Source organism: Canis aureus, chromosome 15 (assembly GCF_053574225.1).
Source record: "Canis aureus isolate CA01 chromosome 15, VMU_Caureus_v.1.0, whole genome shotgun sequence".
Taxonomy (NCBI): Eukaryota; Metazoa; Chordata; class Mammalia; order Carnivora; family Canidae; genus Canis; species Canis aureus.
Window position 1 is genome coordinate 19,848,953 of NC_135625.1, and position 19,667 is coordinate 19,868,619.

General features: G+C 43.4%; 2 protein-coding genes across 2 annotated transcripts in view; both read left to right on the forward strand.

The window, feature by feature from the left end:
* Positions 1-4,832: 4,832 nt before the first annotated feature.
* LOC144284303 (uncharacterized) lies at positions 4,833-5,649 on the forward strand. Its single transcript, XM_077848678.1, has 2 exons — positions 4,833-5,261; positions 5,410-5,649. The coding sequence occupies exons 1-2, from the start codon at positions 4,848-4,850 to the stop codon at positions 5,635-5,637; spliced, it is 642 nt and encodes a 213-aa protein (XP_077704804.1). The 5' UTR covers positions 4,833-4,847; the 3' UTR covers positions 5,638-5,649.
* Positions 5,513-19,667, forward strand: part of STOX2 (storkhead box 2) — a 255,657-nt gene continuing 241,502 nt past the window's right edge. The window contains exons 1-2 of the mRNA XM_077848675.1: positions 5,513-5,648; positions 5,767-5,860. The gene's annotated coding sequence lies outside the window, so the exon portion shown is untranslated. The remainder of the gene's footprint in view (positions 5,649-5,766; positions 5,861-19,667) is intronic.

Sequence of the window (19,667 nt, forward strand, 5' to 3'; positions counted from 1 at the left end):
GCTCCAGTGTGAGGGCTCCAGGCAGCACGGTGGGAACTGCGCTGCCTTTGGTGGCCTCACCTTGGCCACACAACAACACTTCCACTGTGGCCATGAGCCCACCCAGATTCAAGAGGAGGGAACATAAACTCCCATCTCCACATGAGGAAATGGGGAGAACATTGTGGGACAGGAGAAACTGCAGCTGTCTTCGGGACATAGAGTCTGTCATATACCCAGTGTCACGGCAGGTGGTGGGAGAAGTGGGATTCAAGTCAAGACACTGCACACGGCCTCCGTTCTAACACTGCAAGCGCTTGGTCCTAAATAATGAGTCTGGCTAAGTATGTTTTTGGTGACTGAGGCATTGTGCATTCAGAGTTAAGACCTATGTTCTTTCTTTTCTTTTTCTTTTTTTAAAAATTTTATTTGATAGAGGATGAGCAGGGGGAGGAGCAAGAGGGAGAGGGAGAAGCAGACTCCCCGCTGAGTGGAGAGCCCAATGCAAGGCTCGGTCCCAGGACCCAGGGATCATGACCTGAGTTGAAGGCAGATGCTTAACCAACTAAGCCCCCCAGGCGCCCCAAGCCTGTGTTCTTACATCTATGGCAATACAAATGCTGCCCTTACACACTGAATTCCAAGTGTTTACCAAGCAACTCCTCTAAGAGTCAGTTTCTGTGCTGGTTGCTAAAGCCATAAAAGACACTCCATTCCTGAAGACCGACAGGGGAAAATGTATGCAAACAAATTCCAAGGTGCATTTATTCCGAGGTGATAAATGCAGAAGTGGGTGAACTGATGGGTATCTAGGATCCATTTTAAAATGCTCCAGGGGGGGATCCCTGGGTGGCGCAGCGGTTTGGCGCCTGCCTTTGGCCCAGGGCACGATCCTGGAGACCCGGGATCGAATCCCACATCAGGCTCCCGGTGCATGGAGCCTGCTTCTCCCTCTGCCTATGTCTCTGCCTCTCTCTCTCTCTCTCTGTGACTATCATAAATAAATAAAAAAAAAAAATTAAAAAAAAAAATGCTCCAGGGGAGGGAGCAGGTGGGGGAGCAAAGAAAAACTAGGTCAGATAGAAATGGATGAAATAAGATTTGAAAAGTGTTGATAATTGTTAAAGGTGGGTAAAGGGGTTCCTGGGAATCCGTTTCATTCTATATGTGTCTGAAAATGGCCATGGTTAAAGAAATACTAAAAATACGAGGTAGAAAGGAACCACGGGAGGCGAGCATAGGGTGGGAGTGAGGAAGCTGCAGCGAGGCCAGGCCTTCCTCCAGGAGCGACATCAGAGTTGTTTTCATATTTGTAACAACATGATGGTGCTTCTCTTGTATGGAAATGCATTGCCATTATCCCTGAACAGATAATGTTATGTGAGTTTTGGAGGACATATAAAAATTGGTAAAATAAACATCAGGGAAGAGCTTTCCAGGTGATGAAGGGTATGCTGGCTGGCATCCACTCCCGCCAGCACCATGGCACGCCAAGTGCTTTTAGCACAGGCTTGTCAGCTGTTGAGTAAGCTAGTGTTTTCCTACCCGGGAGGTTCATATTCCGTGATAAGAGAATTGGAAGGGAGGAGAATGAAACTTACCAAAGCAGAGCCTTTTTTCTGTTGGAATTCAAGGACTTAAGGATGAAGCCTGTCTTCTTTTCAGCTTTAAAATGCTCATCAGATTGAAGAGCTGTAGTTTGAAAAATGTTTGGTCTTGAGTGATCATCAACAAGCCATTGTCTCAGCAAAGGACTGACTCTCAAATGCCAAATTTAACTGGAAGAAGTAAGGAGCTCTATGTTCCAGATGAAGTATGGAATTATTTAAATACAAGATGGGAGGAGCTCTGTGATAGCTCATGTTTAATCCAAGGTGATAATGACCCCCAGGTATTCAGACTACATTTACAATATTTTCTCCACCTCAGAAAGTCGTCACTTTCATTTTTTTTTATCATGTGAATTTTCAAACAACCACCAAGAGACTATAACACACTTCCATGCTTGTACTCAGCTTCAGTCATTATCAATATTTGGCTATGTACTTTTAGTTCTCCTCTTAGATGATTTCACCCATAAATAAAAGGACTTTAAAAAAAAAACCACAATTCATTATTACATCTAAAAAATTACCAGTAATTCCCTATGTCTAATACACAATACATATTCCATTTTCCCTGACTGGCCAGGAAGTCTTTTTATTGATTGATTGACTGATTGATTGATCTTATTTATTCATGAGCGACACAGAGAGAGAGGCAGAGACATAGGCAGAGGGAGGGAGGCTGGGAGGTTCCTCAGCAGGGACCTGATGAGGAACTTGATCCCAGGATCACGACCTGAGCCAAAGGCAGATGCTCTACCACTGAGCCACCCAGGTGCCCCCAAAAAGTCTTTTTATAGTTTAATCATCATCCTAATGAGGTCCTCCATTATATTACATCTTTAAGTCTTTTTTTTTTTCCAGTTACACTTAATGTAGAAAAGTCCCTGCTTTTTATCCTTTACCATTGACATCTTGAAGAAAGGGGGTCAGTTTGTAAAATATTTCACATTCTGGTGTTGGCTGATTACTTCCCCAGGGTGCCATTTAACTTGTTGCTCTATCCTCTGTTTCTGTGGCCTGGGAATTAGAGTTCAAAGCTTGCCTGAGTCCCTGCCTGCCTGCCTTCCTGCCTTGCTTCTTTTTGGGGGTGGGGTAAGAATATCTCCGCTGATACGCTGCACATTTTATTGCCACACATGTCTGGTTGCCTCACTTTTGGTGATGCTGAGATTGATGCATGGGTCTAGAGGATGACAGCCTCATCCCTTTTGTACATGCTTTCAGCTGGAATATCCATCAGCAGCAATTGTGTAAATCAGAAGTTGGAAAAGGAAAGTTTAAATGCCATCCTGCATTTATTGGCTGGAATTTTCTGTACTTTTCTCCACAGCCACTAAGTCTTTTATAATTATGCTAAAATATAAGAATTTTTATAACATAATTCTTTCTCTTTATAATATTCATACTGATGAATTGGTGCTCCACTAACCTCTAATGTTATTCAAGAGTTTTGGTTTTTGTGTTGGTTTGTCCTCTCCTTCCCCCCCCCCCCCCCGCCCACCCCATTCTTGTGTAATAACCATTTAAATGAAAAGCTAGAGGATGGGAACGTCAGGTTGGTGTAATGGCTTTATGACATTTTTGGTAGTGACTTTCACCTTCTCTAAAGGAGACCCAGTACCCTCTGTCTGGCTTCCTCTGAACAGAGGCATCTTTGTGCCTATGCTCACCTGTTCAAAGCTTCTGCTTTGAAAACAAGTTTTCAAGCAATCTTCAGCTGTACGGATAAAATCAATGAGATAACTTCAAACTGATACTGATCAGACATTCATTCCTGAGCACCTCTTTCAACCATTTCAACACTTAAAATCAGTATTACAGATGTTCTAAACGATTACTTTGGGAAGTTAGCACACGAGCCTGACACAGAAGAAAGATTAAATTGTTTAACAAATGTATTTTACACTAATTGTTTAAAAAACAGGTAGTCATGATGGATGGGTCTTTTACCACGCATACCCACACATGCACGCGTGCGCAAACACACACACCCCATCAGAAACTGCTAAAAAAATTATTGAGGACTCTTGTTAAATAAAGATAGTATGGCAGCCTTTAATCAAGAGGGGCTAGCAATGGGGTTTTGTATAGGAAAGAGGTTGGACTGGATTCTAACAAGGACAAATGGGGATGGACAGGCAAGGCGCAGGGCAGGGGTCACTGCATGGAAGGAAGATCGCAAGAAGGGTTAAGGGGGGGGGGGAATTCTTGCTCAAGGCAGCCCAGGGGCATCAGAAACCGAGGGTGGAGGATTCAGCCACATTCCTACTCCAACAGGATTCTCCAAGGTCAAAGAGAAGCCAAGCCCAAGGGCAGACCTAGTCGACCAGAGTGCTCACAGGGGCAGTCTTTGTCGGTGCAGCCTTGCCCACCACCACTTCCCACAAAATTTTAATTTCAGGTTAATCATCCCCCCCCTCCTCCGGCAGGTAGCGGAGTGTTCGAGCGCGCTGGGGAAGCAGAACCTTCCCGGGCCTCATAGAAAATTAACCCAGGGTTGCCCCTACCGAGAGAGGTTCGCTGGGGAAAGCTCATGCATCAATAATCCTGTGACCCACGGGACGACTGAGTCCAAGTTCCGCGGAGCATAAAGAAACCTCCGGAGTGGTCGGACTGGCTGGGTGACTTCAGGACAATGGGTCTTTCTGCTCCAAAATCGCAGCCCAGGGATCCCTGGGTGGTGCCGTGGTTTAGCGCCGCCTTCAGCCCAGGGCGCGATCCTGGAGACCCGGGATCGAATCCCACGTCGGGCTCCCGGTGCGTGGAGCCTGCTTCTCCCTCTACCTGTGTCTCTGCCTCATTCTCTCTCTCTCTCTGTGACTATCATAAATAAATTAAAAAAAAAAATTCAAAATCGCAGCCCAGCTGTGACGAACGCAGGATTCTGCGCGCTTAGCAGACGCGAGCTGCGGACTCCCCGCAGGTGGAGGGCGTCCGAGGGCGGGGGCGGGGGAGGGGGGAGTGACTCGGCCCCGCGCCCCGGCCACGCCCCTGAGCCCCAGCCGCACCCCCGCCGCGCACGCGCGGCCCCGGTGTGGTCTGCAGAGACCCCTGTGGCTCCCCCCCTGCCGCGCACGCGCACGCGCGGCCCCGGTGTGGTCTGCAGAGACCCCTGTGGCTCCCCCCCTGCCGCGCACGCGCACGCGCGGCCCCGGTGTGGTCTCCAGAGACCCCTGTGGCTCCCCCTCTGCCGCGCACGCGCACGCGCGGCCCCGGTGTGGTCTGCAGAGGCTCCCCCCCCCCCCCCGCGCGCCCCCGCGCATGCGCACACGAGGCCCAGGTGTCCTCAGAGCCCCCGGCGGCCCGAGGCGCGCAGTCCCGCCGCCGCTGCGGGCGTCGGGCCGAAGACCGAGCTGCGGCAGGACCGAGCGGCGGCAGGACCGAGCGACGGCAGGCGGCAGCTCCCGGAGAGGCCCCGCTGCGTTTCCAAAGCCTCAGGCAAAATGCCCTCCACGGGCTTTGCGAAGCCCACCTAGGAGGCGGGGCCTTTCCTTCCCGGAGGCCGCCCGGTCCGGAGCTCGCGTCCGGCTGAGACTGAGCCCCAACCCGGTCCCACGCGCCGACCCCCGCCCCTCAGCCCCCACTCTCCTCAGAAGCCCAACTCAGGAAAAGTGGAGAAACTCCGCTTTCCAGGGCGCCCAGCGACCGGGACCCCAGCGGCGCCGGCGGGCTCAGGTAGGTGCTTCTGGGGGTGCGGCCCCCGGAGGCGGGGTCGGGGCGCTGCCCCCAGGCCGCCTCCCGCGTCCGTGCTGTTTGCGTTGGCGGCGCCCCCCCCCCCTCCGTGGCCCGCGCCCCCCGCCCCCGCAGACCAGGCCTTCGCTAGGGGCCCTCCCCCGGGCGGAGCCGCCTGGCCGCCGGGTGTGTAGGCGGCGCTGGAGACGCGCTGAGCGGCCTCGGAAAACCATCCGTCGGTCTTGTGGAGGAAGAAGGCGGGTCACGAGACAGCACGTGTGACACGGTCTTGTCTGCGAGGACACACGGACACTGCACAGAAACCCGGAGGGTTCGAAGCCACCAGAAGTATGCAACACCAGACTCTGTTTTGGGATGACTGGATTATAGGTGATTTTCATTTTATTTTATTAATCCGTTTTAAGTGTTTTCAATACTACAAAAAAAAAAAAAAAACCAAAAACAAAGATTCCTAACGAGAATAAATGATAAATGTTATTTTTAAAAGGAAAATAATCACAGCCACCAGTGGGAAGAGAGTCAGTGGATGGATCCTGGGCATGACCTTGCTCCTTAGTGACCCCATGACCGTCCCCCTGGAGGTAAGCTGTGTGAGGGCTGCGTAAATTATTCTAGGATGACGGTGTGATTAAAAAGTTTGTTTATTTATTTAGTTTTGTTTTATTTTTTATGTATTTTTAATTTTAATGTTATTTTTTAATTTTTAATTTTTTTGATTAAAAAGTTTCTATCTTGGGCAGCCCAGGTGGCTCAGCGGTTTGGCACCACCTTCAGGTGTGATCCTGGGGACCTGGGATTGAGTCCCACATCAGGCTCCCTGTGTGGAGCCTGCTTCTCCCTCTGCCTGTGTGTGTGTGTGTGTGTCTCTCTCTCTCTCTCTCTCTGTCATGAATAAATAAATAAATAATCTTAAAAAAAAAGTTTCTATCTCCACTCAGAACTCTCTCTTCCTATTGGAGAAGTTCTACTCACAGGAGTAGTAGGTGGATCTTTGGCAATATGATTTGGGAGAAGGTATTAGATTCCACAGGTAGAAATGTAACCCTGAAATTCCCCCTGGGTGAAAGCATTGTTAGCTGTTTGAGACAAGGAACATTCTACTCAACTCTGAGGCACAGATATGTCTGCGTGTGAGCTGCGATTACAGACCCCCACCCGAGAAGCGTCCTGCCCTCCAGAGGCACAGGCCTGGCTGTAGGAGCTCCAAGGGAGCAGGACATGAAGGGAGGGAGACCAGCAAGGTAAAGACACAAAGATACATTTTTGAGGGGTCATTATTTTCCCTCTCAAAGGTCAAACCTGGAATGTTCACACACACATTCTGGTAGCCAGAGGAAGTAAGGAAATGCCATCTCTTTCTGAGTCCCCAGAAAGTGGAAATGGTAGACAGGGCATCATCTTTGCCACAGGAACCCTTCAGCTGCATTGCTACCTTCTCCATAGCCATCAGGGTCCTTCTGTAGCCCTTCAGAATCCTCTAGCATTTCTTATACATACTGTCCATCTTGTGACTTTTTAGAGGATGCATTCTTTCTCCTAGCTGGACAGAAGTTCCTTGTTTTTCACCCCTTTCCTCTCTACTGTCTGGTACAGGGCTCCAGAGGAAGTTGGACAGAACCATAAATGGCCAGGATGTGACTTAGATGCTCAGAAGTGTGTCACTTGTGCAGTCCTTACACATCACTAAGAACAGTTATGGGGATGGAATACCAAGTTAACAACCAATTGCTTGTACTCGGTTACTGACTTGGATACAGAGAAGAGAGAAAATTCAAAACTAAGGTCAGCTGCCTTATTGATTTAGTTAGGAGAGAGAAAGTTCTCCCAGCCAGAGAACCCTGGAAGTCCAGCTGGCTGCCTTCAGGAATTCACAGTCTGGAAAGAGATGGGTCAACACCTAGTATTACTTGTTGGAATTGAACAAGGATTCATTTACTAATCAGATAGAATTTTTTTAAATGTATACTTCCTGCTAAGAATGAAATTAAAAGGCAACTAATCCCTGCAGAAATCGCTGATTCCATATCTGAAAACAAGAAATGTAAAGATGAGTTCAGGACATTTTGTCGTCCCAGAAACTAGGGAATAATCAAATATTTCTAGAGTCACTCCAGAGTGAGCTTGGAGCCAACCTGAAGAGGCTCCTAGTGGAACTGTAGATTCACAGTGGCATTCAAATAAAAGAAACAAACAAACACCATGGGCCACGTTGGAAGATGTTAAAGAACCGTCTTACTTTGAAAACTGACAAAGAAAGAAACTTGTTGATTTTGCCATTCCTGAATGAATTGTACTTGAGGGTAACCAAATAGCTGATAGGATAATTTTTCTTTATGGGAGTATCCCAGCTAATAATAACTCTTGGTAATGATTATCAGTAGCTTGTGATATATCACAAAAGAAGAGACAACCTGACACTATATGCCTCCTGGTGGAAATATACAATCCTATGAAATCATTTTGCCCAAAACATGAACCTGATTCTGCTCGTGCTTCTATGTAACTACCAATTTTCAGAAAATGCAGTGAAGTATTAAGTGGCAACATAAAGACCTAGGCAGCAAAATCCAGGCTATAGGTAATTTTGGGGGACAAAAGCTCCTCCAACAAATACATTTTAAAGAAGAAGTAGGAGGAATCTATACATTGAAAGATACTTAGGATATGTATTATTTAATTCCAGGGGATCTACTTGGTTCTTTTAAAAAATCTCTTTGCAGCTACTAGAATATAACTTCCAATAAGGGCAGGGCACTTTGTCCATGTTGTACACTGCTCTATCTTTATCTCCTAGAGCTAGAAGAATATTTGTTCATGGACAAATACATGACTTTGTCTTCCTGGCTGTAGCTAATGAGGTAAGGAATAAATGGCTGACTTAGTTAAGGCTATTTTTTTTTTACAGGAAAATACAAATTTGACCATAATTAACTTACATTTTGTCTAAATAAAGATGCCAAAAACAGAGTGAAAAGAAAACCTAAAAACTGAAAGAAGATACTTACAAGGCATATATAACATAACAAAAGTTGAATTACACATTAAGAATTTCTCCAATAATAATAAATCAATAAGATGACAACCCAATAGGAAAATTGGCAACAATAAAAAAATTCACACAGAAGAAAATCCACATGAGCAGTGAACACAAAAAATATCCCACTAGTGTCCACAGAAATAAAAGTTAAAACACAATTAGATGCCATTCTCATTATATGAGAAAGAAATTCTAGATACTTGATAATGTCAAGAACTGTCAAAGATGGGGAAAATAAAATTAGGAATTGTCTCATCTTAGTTAAGACTATTTGGGAGCAAACGAGAGCTGCCAGATTCTTCTTTTCTCTCCAGGGTTTGAGGATCTCAATGTCTCCTGATTTCCTCATGAAAAACTATATTTAGAACAGTTCCTGACTGCTTTAGTTTGGGTTCCAAAGAGGCAGACCTTGAGAACTTTGATTAAAGTATTCAGGGGGAAGGAGTTTATTTTGGGAAGGATCCCAAGAAACATCTATGCTTAAGTAGGGAACTGAGAAAGGAACAGAATGGCAGCCAGTAAAAGGTGCATTATAAAACACTTCTCTTTGTGAACATCTGGAGCCTAATGCCAGTGGGGAATTCTGTGAGTCAGTGTAGGACTATCCCACTCTAGGGGCAAGGGAGCTTTGATCTTTGTACAGCACTACCATCAGTCATTGAGGAATGCTGGTGTTGGGGTAAAGGGTTTATTTTGTACTTTTAGCCTGCTACATTAACATTTCTGCGGAGATGGGCTCTGCAGCCAAAGAAAGACCTTGGGTGTCAGAAATCCTGCAGAATGTGCTACTATAGTAAAGTGTAAGGAGGCATGAGTGGGGCACCTTCAGTAGGTATTATGCTGATGATAAACTTACTCTGAGAATATATATCTAATAAGACAAATACTTAATACAGTGCTAGGCTCACATAGATAGTAGCCTAGAGTAGTAGATAAGTCAGATTCTGGACCCAACCCAACTTGGGTTCAGCAACAATCTCCTCTACTTACCTGCTTTGTGACCCTGAAAAAATTCACTTCTCTGCGCTTCAGTTCCCTCATGTATACAAGTGTCTAAGGCATCAGACTGGTAATGAAGAATAAATAAGATCGTACCTGGCACATAGTCTGCGCTAGAAAAAAATTTACATCTTTTCCCTTCTCCTTGGATTTAAGCCAAAACCATAAATTATGAAATTTCAGACATCAGTGAACCAGGAGGAATCTGTATGGAGAAGATGAGGAAAAGGAAAGACAGCCTTCTGGTATTCCTGAGTTACAATACAGAGGAAGCACCTCTACCTGCTTCCTAGTTTGGAGCTTGTGTGTCCATGAAAGCAGTACAACTGATAGAAATGGAAAAGTTGGAGAGAGAGTTTGTTTCAGTATGAAGATGACCAATGAAGAAATTCAGTCAACTTTTGGGATACTTAGTCCATGAGAGAGGGTCAGAGATCTGAATGCTATCCTAGATTCTGACAACCTACTAGCTCAACTTAAGCATTTTTAGCAAATGTAGGGACCACTCAATATAGATCACTCAATTTGAGTTAGAAAACACTGTGTAGAGTTTTCACTGGGGCATGGGACATAGAAGCACAACTTGGTGATGAGAGCCAGAAGATTGCTACAAAGGGAAAAGGCCAATGGGCCTATGATGCCTGCAATATCTGAGAAGAGTTTTCATTCTCATGTGTTGACAAAAACCACTGGTATCATGAATGCACATTACCATATGTTCCGTCAATCTCAAATATATATGGGGCTGGAAATGAAAATAAAGGGCACAGTTGGAATCATTTGGGTTTTGGTTTCTCCTAAATGAGAACTATGTTGTGTTGTGACTGGGAAGCTTCCAGGGATCATACCTGGCTGTGACTTGGGGTTTCAGTTGTCATTCAGATGGGTCAATTTTTAATGAATGTCTAGAACGATAGTAGGCAAATGATACATGGGCTGGGGTGAGGGAGGAATTCTCAGGTATAGATGCAAAAATGAGAAGAAGGTGGAGGAGGAGAGGGGAAGGAGAAAAGGCAAGAAATAAGAAAGGACAGGAAAAAGAAATCCAAAGGACTGGGAGATAAACATTTCCAGAGTGTCTGTAGTTTAGCCATACATATGCAATAAGTATTTACCAGTCTCTTTTAATGTGTCGAGGTTGATTCTAGGAGCTGGAGACACATCAGTGAGTCAAACATGCCTTTGTGGCACTTACATTCTAATGGTCCTGCTGGAAGGCCCATTTGTGGCAAGACTGCATTCTGGTTTAGTTAAGACTTTATAGTTCTTTGGGTCCCTTGGCATCATCCTTCAGATCAGAGATCTAAATCTAGATCTGCCTTTTACAATCTAGAAACCAAGACACAGCAGAGTCTCTACTATGAGAATTCTCCTTGGCCAGATAGGCTTGGGAATGGGAAGAGAACCGATTCAGTAAGTATGTTGCCAAGCAACAGATCAGAGTCATCAAATCCTTGGAAACCTTCTGAGTAAGAGAAAAGCATCATGGTTATAATTACAGTGGTGGTTCATCTGCCTCTTCCTTGAGTAGCATGGGACAGGAGCAGATGTTTATCTTTTTTTTTTTTTTTTTAAGGTTTTATTTATTCATGAGAGACACGGAGAGAGAGGCAGGCAGAGGGAGAAGCAGGCTCTCTGCAGGGAGCCCAGCGTGGGACTCGATCCTGGGACTCCAGGATCATGCTCTGGGCCAAAGCCAGGCACTCAACCACAGTCACCCTGGCGTCCCAGATGTTTATCTTAAGCAGGGCAGAAACCTCTCCACATGGAATCCACGTGGGGTGCTTCCAGTATCATTTACTAGGGACCCCATTGCAAAGCAGAAGATGCTCTGGAAGTTTTGCAGCAATCATCTAGAAATCACAATATGAGTAGCTAGCAAAGAGCAGATATCAGATGTCAGATATCTGACATACTACCTTCTTGCTCCAAAACATTTCCAACTACGCAGCAAGATACGTACTAAAATGCCCTGGTAGTTCCAAGACAATCAACAATCACACCCCAAAACCTGTGTTTGTACATGGCAATAGGATACCAAGAGAATCTAAGGGAGGAGTAGTGCAGTAAACAGGAGATACTAATTTGTGAAAAATGGGTTCCCACCTGGCTTTGCCACCAAAGCTGTGTGATCTTGGACAAGTCACTTCATTTCTACCAGAATCTGATTCTTTCTCACCAGTTCCACTGCTACTACTCTCTCCAGCCCCTGGAATCATCACAACATCTGCTTCATATCTTCATACCCCAATGGTCTAGAATCAACCCCGCATCCAGAACAACTCTATAAAAGCTCTCAGATCTTGTCACTCTTTTGCTCCATCTCCCCAGTGGTGCCTGTTTCATTCAGAGGAAAAGCTAAGTCCATGCAATAACCTGGAAGGTTCTACGAGATCAGACATCTCCTACGACTGATCTCATCTCCTACTGCTTGAGCCCTTGCTCATCCTGCTCCCCATGCTATCCTGACATTCCTTGAACCTGCCATGTGCTCCTGCTCCAGAATATTGGGCCCTCCTCCCCTCCCCTCCCCTCCCCTCCCCTCCCCTCCCCTCCCCTCCCCTCTCTCCTCTGTGCCTGGAACACCGTCTCCCCAACTGGCTCAAATCCAACCTCCTCTTCTACCTCAACTCTGCTTAAATATTGCTTTCTCAGTGAGCCCCACTCTGACCTCTTATTTAAAACTGCAGCCCCACCCTTGCCCCTCAATCACTTAACCTGCCCTATTTCTTTTTCTAGAGCATTTATTGCCTTCTAAAACACTATAATTTACTTCTTGATTATGTTTATAGTTTATGATCTGCATTCCTTTAAGACCCATGAGTGCGGGAATCTTGGTATATTTTTTTTCACTGATTTTTAGCTGGCCTAAAAGAGTACCTGACACAGAGTTCAATAAGTATATGTTAAATGAACAAATGAACAACTCAGAGTAGAATGAAAAATCTCCATTCACAGGCAGATAGGACTCTAGGCTACGATGGCCAGAAACATCCAGCAGTTTCTTAACTTTGTCGACTTCCCAAGGGGTGGTAAGGAATACTTGAGTAGATACACTACCCTGTCAACTTCCAGGTAAATAAAGAGTGGTTGTTCCTGGTGCTTCTTCTACCAGCTTGCTCCATCACAATCCTACCTGTCCCTGTGAGATTTGTGCTGGACTCAGTGATGAATGGCCAGACTGCTGTCAATCACAAAGTATCTAAATAGGAAGAGACCCCCTCCCTCTTACACTTCAGAGGCATTCGTTTCTACCCATGCCCCTTGGCTTGAATCCAGTGCAGGGTTGTGCAGAAGACAGGATCCACTACTAATTGGCCAAGTGGTTTTCTTAGCATTGGATGAATCAAGTGCCCTTAAACGTTAAACTGTATTAAGGTCCTGGACCTCTGCCAAATCTTGTTACAAATAGTAAAGGGCAAGTCAAATCCTGACCATCTCATGGCATAGGTTAAATTCCTTCTAGATAGCACATTCTACAGAATTGTGACCAATGTTAACCCAACATATTCATCCAGGGTAGAGTAGAATGAGGAGGGATAAAATAATCTTTTTTAATGAGCCACTATTTCCCCCAAGAACAACAGGCAGCAAAAATGCAAAAATAGAAGGGAAATCAGTTGTGATTATTTTACTGTTTATAGAGATCACTAAGAGTTTAGCTGCCTTTTTTACACTAAAAATATTTTTTAAAAAAATCAAAATACATACTGAAGTGCCTCAGTGCCCATCATCCAACTTCAATGAAAGTTCAGAGCCAACCGTATTTCACCTACCACTCACCAAATAACAAATACACTATTTCAAAATAAGATCATATTTACAGATTCTGGGTGGATAAGAATTTTGGGGAAATACTATTCAACCCTGTATAGACCTCATCGCCTGTCCATATCTCCTGACGACTTGCTGTAGATATATCAGGTTTCTGTTTTACTTTAACCTCTTCGGACAAAATATTTTAAAACTCCTCCTTGCTTACTTTTCAACATTTATAATCAAATGTACAGATTCTATTTGTGCTTTTCTGGGTAGACTCAGGCCATCAAATGTGTGTCACAGAGGTCTGTGATGAGGTTTGAAGTCTGCTGTGCTCTCTGGCACTTGGGCTGGCACTAAAGAGTTTGTCTTTTTTATCCCTTTAGTTATTACCTGTCACTTCTTACTCTTGTTAACATTTGTGTTTGGGTAAATACACTGTCATTTCTAATTTCTCTGAGTTATTTCTAATTTCTGTGAATTAAAAACCACAACTTCAAGTTTGCTGTAACTGTCCAATTTAGCTTAAATAGTCTTAATAACAGGCTAAGGAGCTTCCCTTGAGTAGAATAAATTATATTGAATACAAAAGTTGCATGTAGCACACACAGAAATAAGCCAGAATTCTAGAGGTTTCCGAACTTGGAACTTGTTGAGGAAGCTTGAACTCAATGAAGCAATACTTTTTTTTACGATTTTATTTATTTATTTGGCAAAGAGAGAGAGCACAGCAGGGGAGGAGGGCTCCATCCCAGGACTGCAGGATCATGACCTGTGCCTAAGGCAGACGCTTCACCTACTGAGCCACCCAAGTGCTCTTTCAGTGAGACAATATTATAGCTCATTTAGGCAGGAATATAAACAGTTCTAGGTGTTGATATTGTTTTTCTGTTCCTTATAATTAGAGGTCAGCTGATAACATTTTGGCCTCATGGCCGAGGGTGGACTGTCCCAGTCATCCAGAGCATCTGTCGTCTTTTCATTGTCCCTGTGTATCTGGCTCTTCTTTTCTGTGTTGAGTCCTTTTTTTTTTTTTTTTTTTTCTTTAAGGCTTGGCTCAGTGCACTTGTTCAAAGCAAAGTCTTGAAGCATGCAAGTTTCATTAATTGATTTCTTTAGAAGACTTTGCTTCCCTCCATATAATCGATAAAATGTGGGCTGCCTGCTTTGCGGGTTAATAGGAATGCACAGTTCTTTGCTTGTCCCTCTCTCTACCCCAAGGTTTTCTGATGCCTGTAATTTCTACCCCATCATGAGGCCCTCTTCTGCTTTCCTGGTTCCCACATATGCATTTACTATATAGTTGGATTGTAGGTGAGTGAGGTGTTACTGTATTTACTCAGTCTGATAATGTGTGGAAGCTCAAGTGATAATGGAATGTACAGTTCTTGTATCACTGAGCCTTGGATTCCCAAGTCCATTAACCTCTGGCCCCTTTTCTGCCAGGATTCAACAAAGAAGTCAAAAGTTTAATTCTGGAGTAGGAGAAAATTGACTGTGCAAATGTTAAGTTTTTCTAGGCATTAAAATGAAAGATCAAATACTGATCCCATTGTATCCTGCCATTGTTTTTTCTGAGAAGAGGGTCAGTAGACTGTTTTCAATGTGCATATTTTTAGACACTTTGAGATTAAATCCGATTTTGCAGGTGTAGGGCTGGCTCTGGGTAGAACATAGCCAAGTTTGACCTTACTGCCTCTGCAGCTCCTGTCTGATTCCTCTGCCTGTCTGAAAGGCCCTTCTCTGTCAGGTCCCTCACTGGATGGAGCTCGCTCCCTTAGGCAGCACCCTATGTTCCAGAACTTCCCATTTCAAAAGCATAGTCCTATCTTGTGTTCTGTTTCCTCAAGGTTGAGCTAGATACTAACACAACACAGAATACTGGAATTTCAAGCTAAAAGAACTCTAGAGGTAAATTAGGTGGCTTGATTTTAGTAAAGAGCTGCACAAAGGATATAGGTACATGCATATATATGTGTGTGTGGGTGTAGGTAGGTGAATATGTACATATGTATACATATATACATGTACAGATACAGCAGAAGTGTAATGTTGTGCCAGTGTGCTGTGGGGGGAGTCCTCCCAATTACTCCACATCAAACGTTTACTTCTTCAAAAGACTTGCCCAGTAAATGATACACAGCTGAAATGATCTTCTCTCTTTGGTTCATTGAACCACCTAAGACATAGTGTTATACCAAATAGGAGACATTAGTGAGCCATTATCTTCCTGGGGAATTTTTGGTATGGAGTTCACTCTTTATTTACAAGGACACAAGTCTCTTTAAAATCTTGAAATTTGAGGTGCCTGGGCAGCTCAGTTGGTTAAGGTCTGCCTTTGGTTCAGGCCATGATCTCAGGGTCCTGGGATGGAGCCCGACTCAGGGCTCCCTGGTTAGCGGGGAGTCTACTTCTCTGTCTCCCTCTGCCCCTTCCCTGATTGTGCTCTTTCTCTCATTCTTTCTGTCTCAAATAAATAAATAAAATCTTTAAAAAAATCTTGGAATTCAGTAATTTTTTTAATTAGAATTTTAAAAAATTTTTATTTATTTATTTGAGAGAGAGAGAGAGCATGAATGGGAAATGGGAAAAAGCAGAGGGGAAGGAAGGAGCAGACTTCCTGCTGAGTAGGGAACTGGACATGGGACTCGATCCCAGGACTCTGAGATCATGATCTGAGCCAAAGGCAGAGGCTTAACAGACTGAGCCAGCCAGGCACCTCTAAATTAGAATTTCTATTTTGAGATAACGAGCTAATCATGTGCAGTTGCAAGAAATGCATTCAATGCTTTTAGTTCAGGGAACAATTTTATAATGCCTTACATACTGTGGGCATATTTAATATGTAATGGTTGATGGATAGCTTGATAAAATAACTATAATTTGTGCCCTCCAAGAGATTTCTTGAGGGAAATATGTTCAGACATTACTGGGCCCAGGTATAGAAAGTGAATCTTTTGGATCATTTGGTGGCTTTGTGTTCTGTTTCTTATAAATTTCTCATCTTTAAGGTAGTTTTATTTCATTTTTACACATGTAGTATGCACTTAGTCTCACTATATTTTGCTCTAGTGAAATATGTTTCTCTAATTATAGTGACCGTGATGAAATCTAATTAGTGAAGTGCTCATATTTTCTCCACTGAGCTGATCAGGGGTGAAAAGTAAGCCGAGAACTGGAGAACATGCCTGTCTGAAGGCTACAGGCTCCTCTGGTGTGGTCCCTCCGAGGAGCAGCATGGCTCACAGATCTCTTTCCCACAGCGCAAGAGGAACACCACTTCCTTTAGATCAAACTCACCCACAGTGGATTCTATTTATCATTCTTTCATCTCTCTCTAGAATCCTGACAAGCAAGAATGCTACCTGAGGGCTGCCATGCTGCAAAGTATGACAGCCTGCTCTCAGAGAACCATAAATATTTGGAATTTGAAGTGAATTGGGAACTTAACAACAACAAAACTAAAGTTTGAGAACAAGTTAGCCAAAGCCTAGATTCCTTGAAATGCATTGGATAAGCACCGCATTAAAGCTGACCTTTTTGCAAGAGTTTTGGAAGAATGTTGGTTAGTGGGTTTTTGTTTCTTTTAATGTGATAAAAATTCACTCTGCCAGCTGAGCATGTACAATGGGGTGAGAGTGGGTTCCTTTCTCTGTGGGAGAGAGAAGTGTTCGAGTGAGGCCCTCTGGGGGAGTTTTGATGCTGGCTACAGCTTTGATGAAGGCTTAAGCTGAAAGATACATCAAGTTTGAAATACATATTTTACAAGGGGAGGGTGTGGGACGGTGTCCTGGATTCCATCAGGCATGCACAGAGCATCCTGTCACGCAAGGCAGAGAGGGAGGTTGAGCCTGCTGCTTGAATCCCTTTGGAGGTCCGCTCACTCACCCTCAGGAGCAAAGTCATATAATTTCTCCTGAGACCTGTCTAAATTAAGAAAATACAATTCTCTGATTCTGAGGAAGGCCAAGAGTAACATTGCGCTAAGAAAGAACAAAATAATCATTTGACTAAGTTGTTTGGTGATATTTTAATGCTTCCTCCTCCATAGGCCTGATAGGGAAATCTTGGAGCAGTGGTTTACTGTGCACAGACCAGAGTTTTCAAGGCCATGAGCACAGCAGACTATCAGGGTGAAAGCCAGGGCCTTGCATCTTAAATCACCACTTCCTTACAGGTAGCTATCATGGGTGGTAGTGGGAGTCAGGGCTGGGGTAGTTTGGGACTGGAATCTGGGGGCTGGGGGGAACCATGTAGGTGGATGCAAAATCGGGCCCTTGAGATATGTACAGTAGGACTGTTTTAAAATCATATCCCTCTTCCTACCCCAAGACCACTATTTCTGGCTGGGCTAGCCCCATCTTCAGCTTGTCAGATAATGCCCCGGTGTTATTTATCCTTCCTCTCAAGTCTCACAGAGAGAAAATCTGGTGATAACCATCATCAAGGAGAAAGCTAGAGAGAAAAGGAAAGAAGCCATCATAAAAGGCCCAGTGTTTGGAAGGCAGAAACCCAGCTCTGACACCCCTTGGGTTTGTGTGATGGCCAGCTCGGGCCTTTTACCACCAACTGCAGCACTGGATCCTTCTCCATCCTACACTTGGACCTCTGGCAACTTCTCCACCAACTGCCCCAATCCTGTTACCTTGAGCATAGTTGTTTCTGATCCCAGGTCCCCAAATCCAGAATGGCAAATTTTGGGAGTTCAAAGGAGATGTGAGAATTTGATAGAGTAGCTCCAGGGGTCAGTTTGGATCAGAGTCTGGTAGAAATGAACAGGGTTTTTTGTTTTTTTTTTTTTTTTTTTGCCTTATGCTAGGCAAAATAGTTCTATTCCCTACTGCCTTATGATTAACATGGCCAGATTTAGAAATAAAAATACAAGTGCATTGATAATATGCTACAGTGGGGATGGACCTTGAAATCAAGCTAAGTAAAAGAAGGTAATCACAGAAGACCACATATTGTGTGAGTCCATATAGGTCAAAGGTCCAGAATGGGTAAATCTATAAAAGTAGAAAGTAAATTAGTGGTTTCCCAAGGCTGCAGAATAAGGGGACCTCGGGGATGGGGCTCAGGGTTTCTTTTTGAGGTGATAAAATGTTTTAAAATCAGCTTGTGAAATGGCTGCACAACTCTGAATATACTGAAATCCGTGGCTTCTTATACTTAAAGTGATAGAATTTTATGATACATGACTATCTTAATAAAGCTGTTTTTAATAATACTGGATGGCAAGTTAAATTTGAATTTCAGATAAACTATGAAAATAAATTTAGTGTAAGTATATGCTATGCAATCGTTGAGGTAGATTTATACTGAAAACATTTTCATTATTTATTTGAAATCCACATTTAAATGGATGTCCTGTATTTTATTTGGCAACCCTACTTAGGATTCGATTAAATGTCTCAGAAAGCACCAATCAACAGCAAAAGTAAGAAGAAATGGTTCATGAGATGTCATTTAAAGAGATTTATGGAGACCCCCTACATCTTTTGGGCATCAAAATTCTTAACAACTAACCAAGACCAAGAACTTCTGAATTTAATGATAATCACTTTTTAAAAATTAAATTTTAGCTGCCACGACAGAGAAATCCAAGGAGAGAAGAAATAACATTGAAATTCTATATTAAAAATTTCCAAAAGTTATAGAAAATGTCTAGAAGTGAGAGGAACTGGATATTTTATAAGAACCTACTAATCTTTACATTGTACGAGTCTTATTAGAAACATTTTAGGGGAAGTTCACGAGTGTGGATCTAAAGATTTTGACTTGTTCACACAGATGAAAAATTATTATAATGGGGCACATGAGTGACTCGGTTGGTTAAGTGCCTACCTTTGGCTCAGGTCATGATCCCAGGGTCCTGGGGTTAAGCCCCACATTGGACTTCCTGCTCAGCGGGGAGACCACTTCTCCTCTGCCCTCACTCTGCTCTTGTGCTCTTTCTCTCTCTCAAATAAATAAATAAAATCTTAAAAAAAGAAAAAATATTATAATGTATTTATGATATATAGTGGGATTTTCTATAAAGTAAATATTATCATGCTTGAAAAGGCAGAACCTGTGAAAAAGGTGATATATATATATAATATGTACACACGCTCACTCTTGCTCCCTTTCATATATACATTCTTTGGGTGTTTTGTATTTGTTTCAAGGGGATGTCTCAGGTTGCAAATTCTAGTAAACAGAATTGTTTAAGTTTGCACTTGCATAATGATCATCTTTAAAAAATGACTATAGCTCTGCTTTGATACTGGAAAATCTAGCATAAAATTGCTACAGTGGTATAAATCAGGTTAGGATTATATAGCAATTATTAGTTAGTCATACCTGCAAAACTTTTTCAGGCTATTAGGCTGTGGTAACAGCAGACAATATTATTTTTCTTATCTTACAGTTTTAAAAACAGAACTTCAATACGTTTCTCTGAATGTAATAATTTTATAAATTGAAATTTGAACATGTTGAGGTTACATGGTGCAACATTTAACCAAATCTTAGATTTTTAAAATTACATATTTTGAATAAATAATAGGTGTTGAGTTAACCCCTTACACTGTGATAGCTCAACTTTCCTGCTG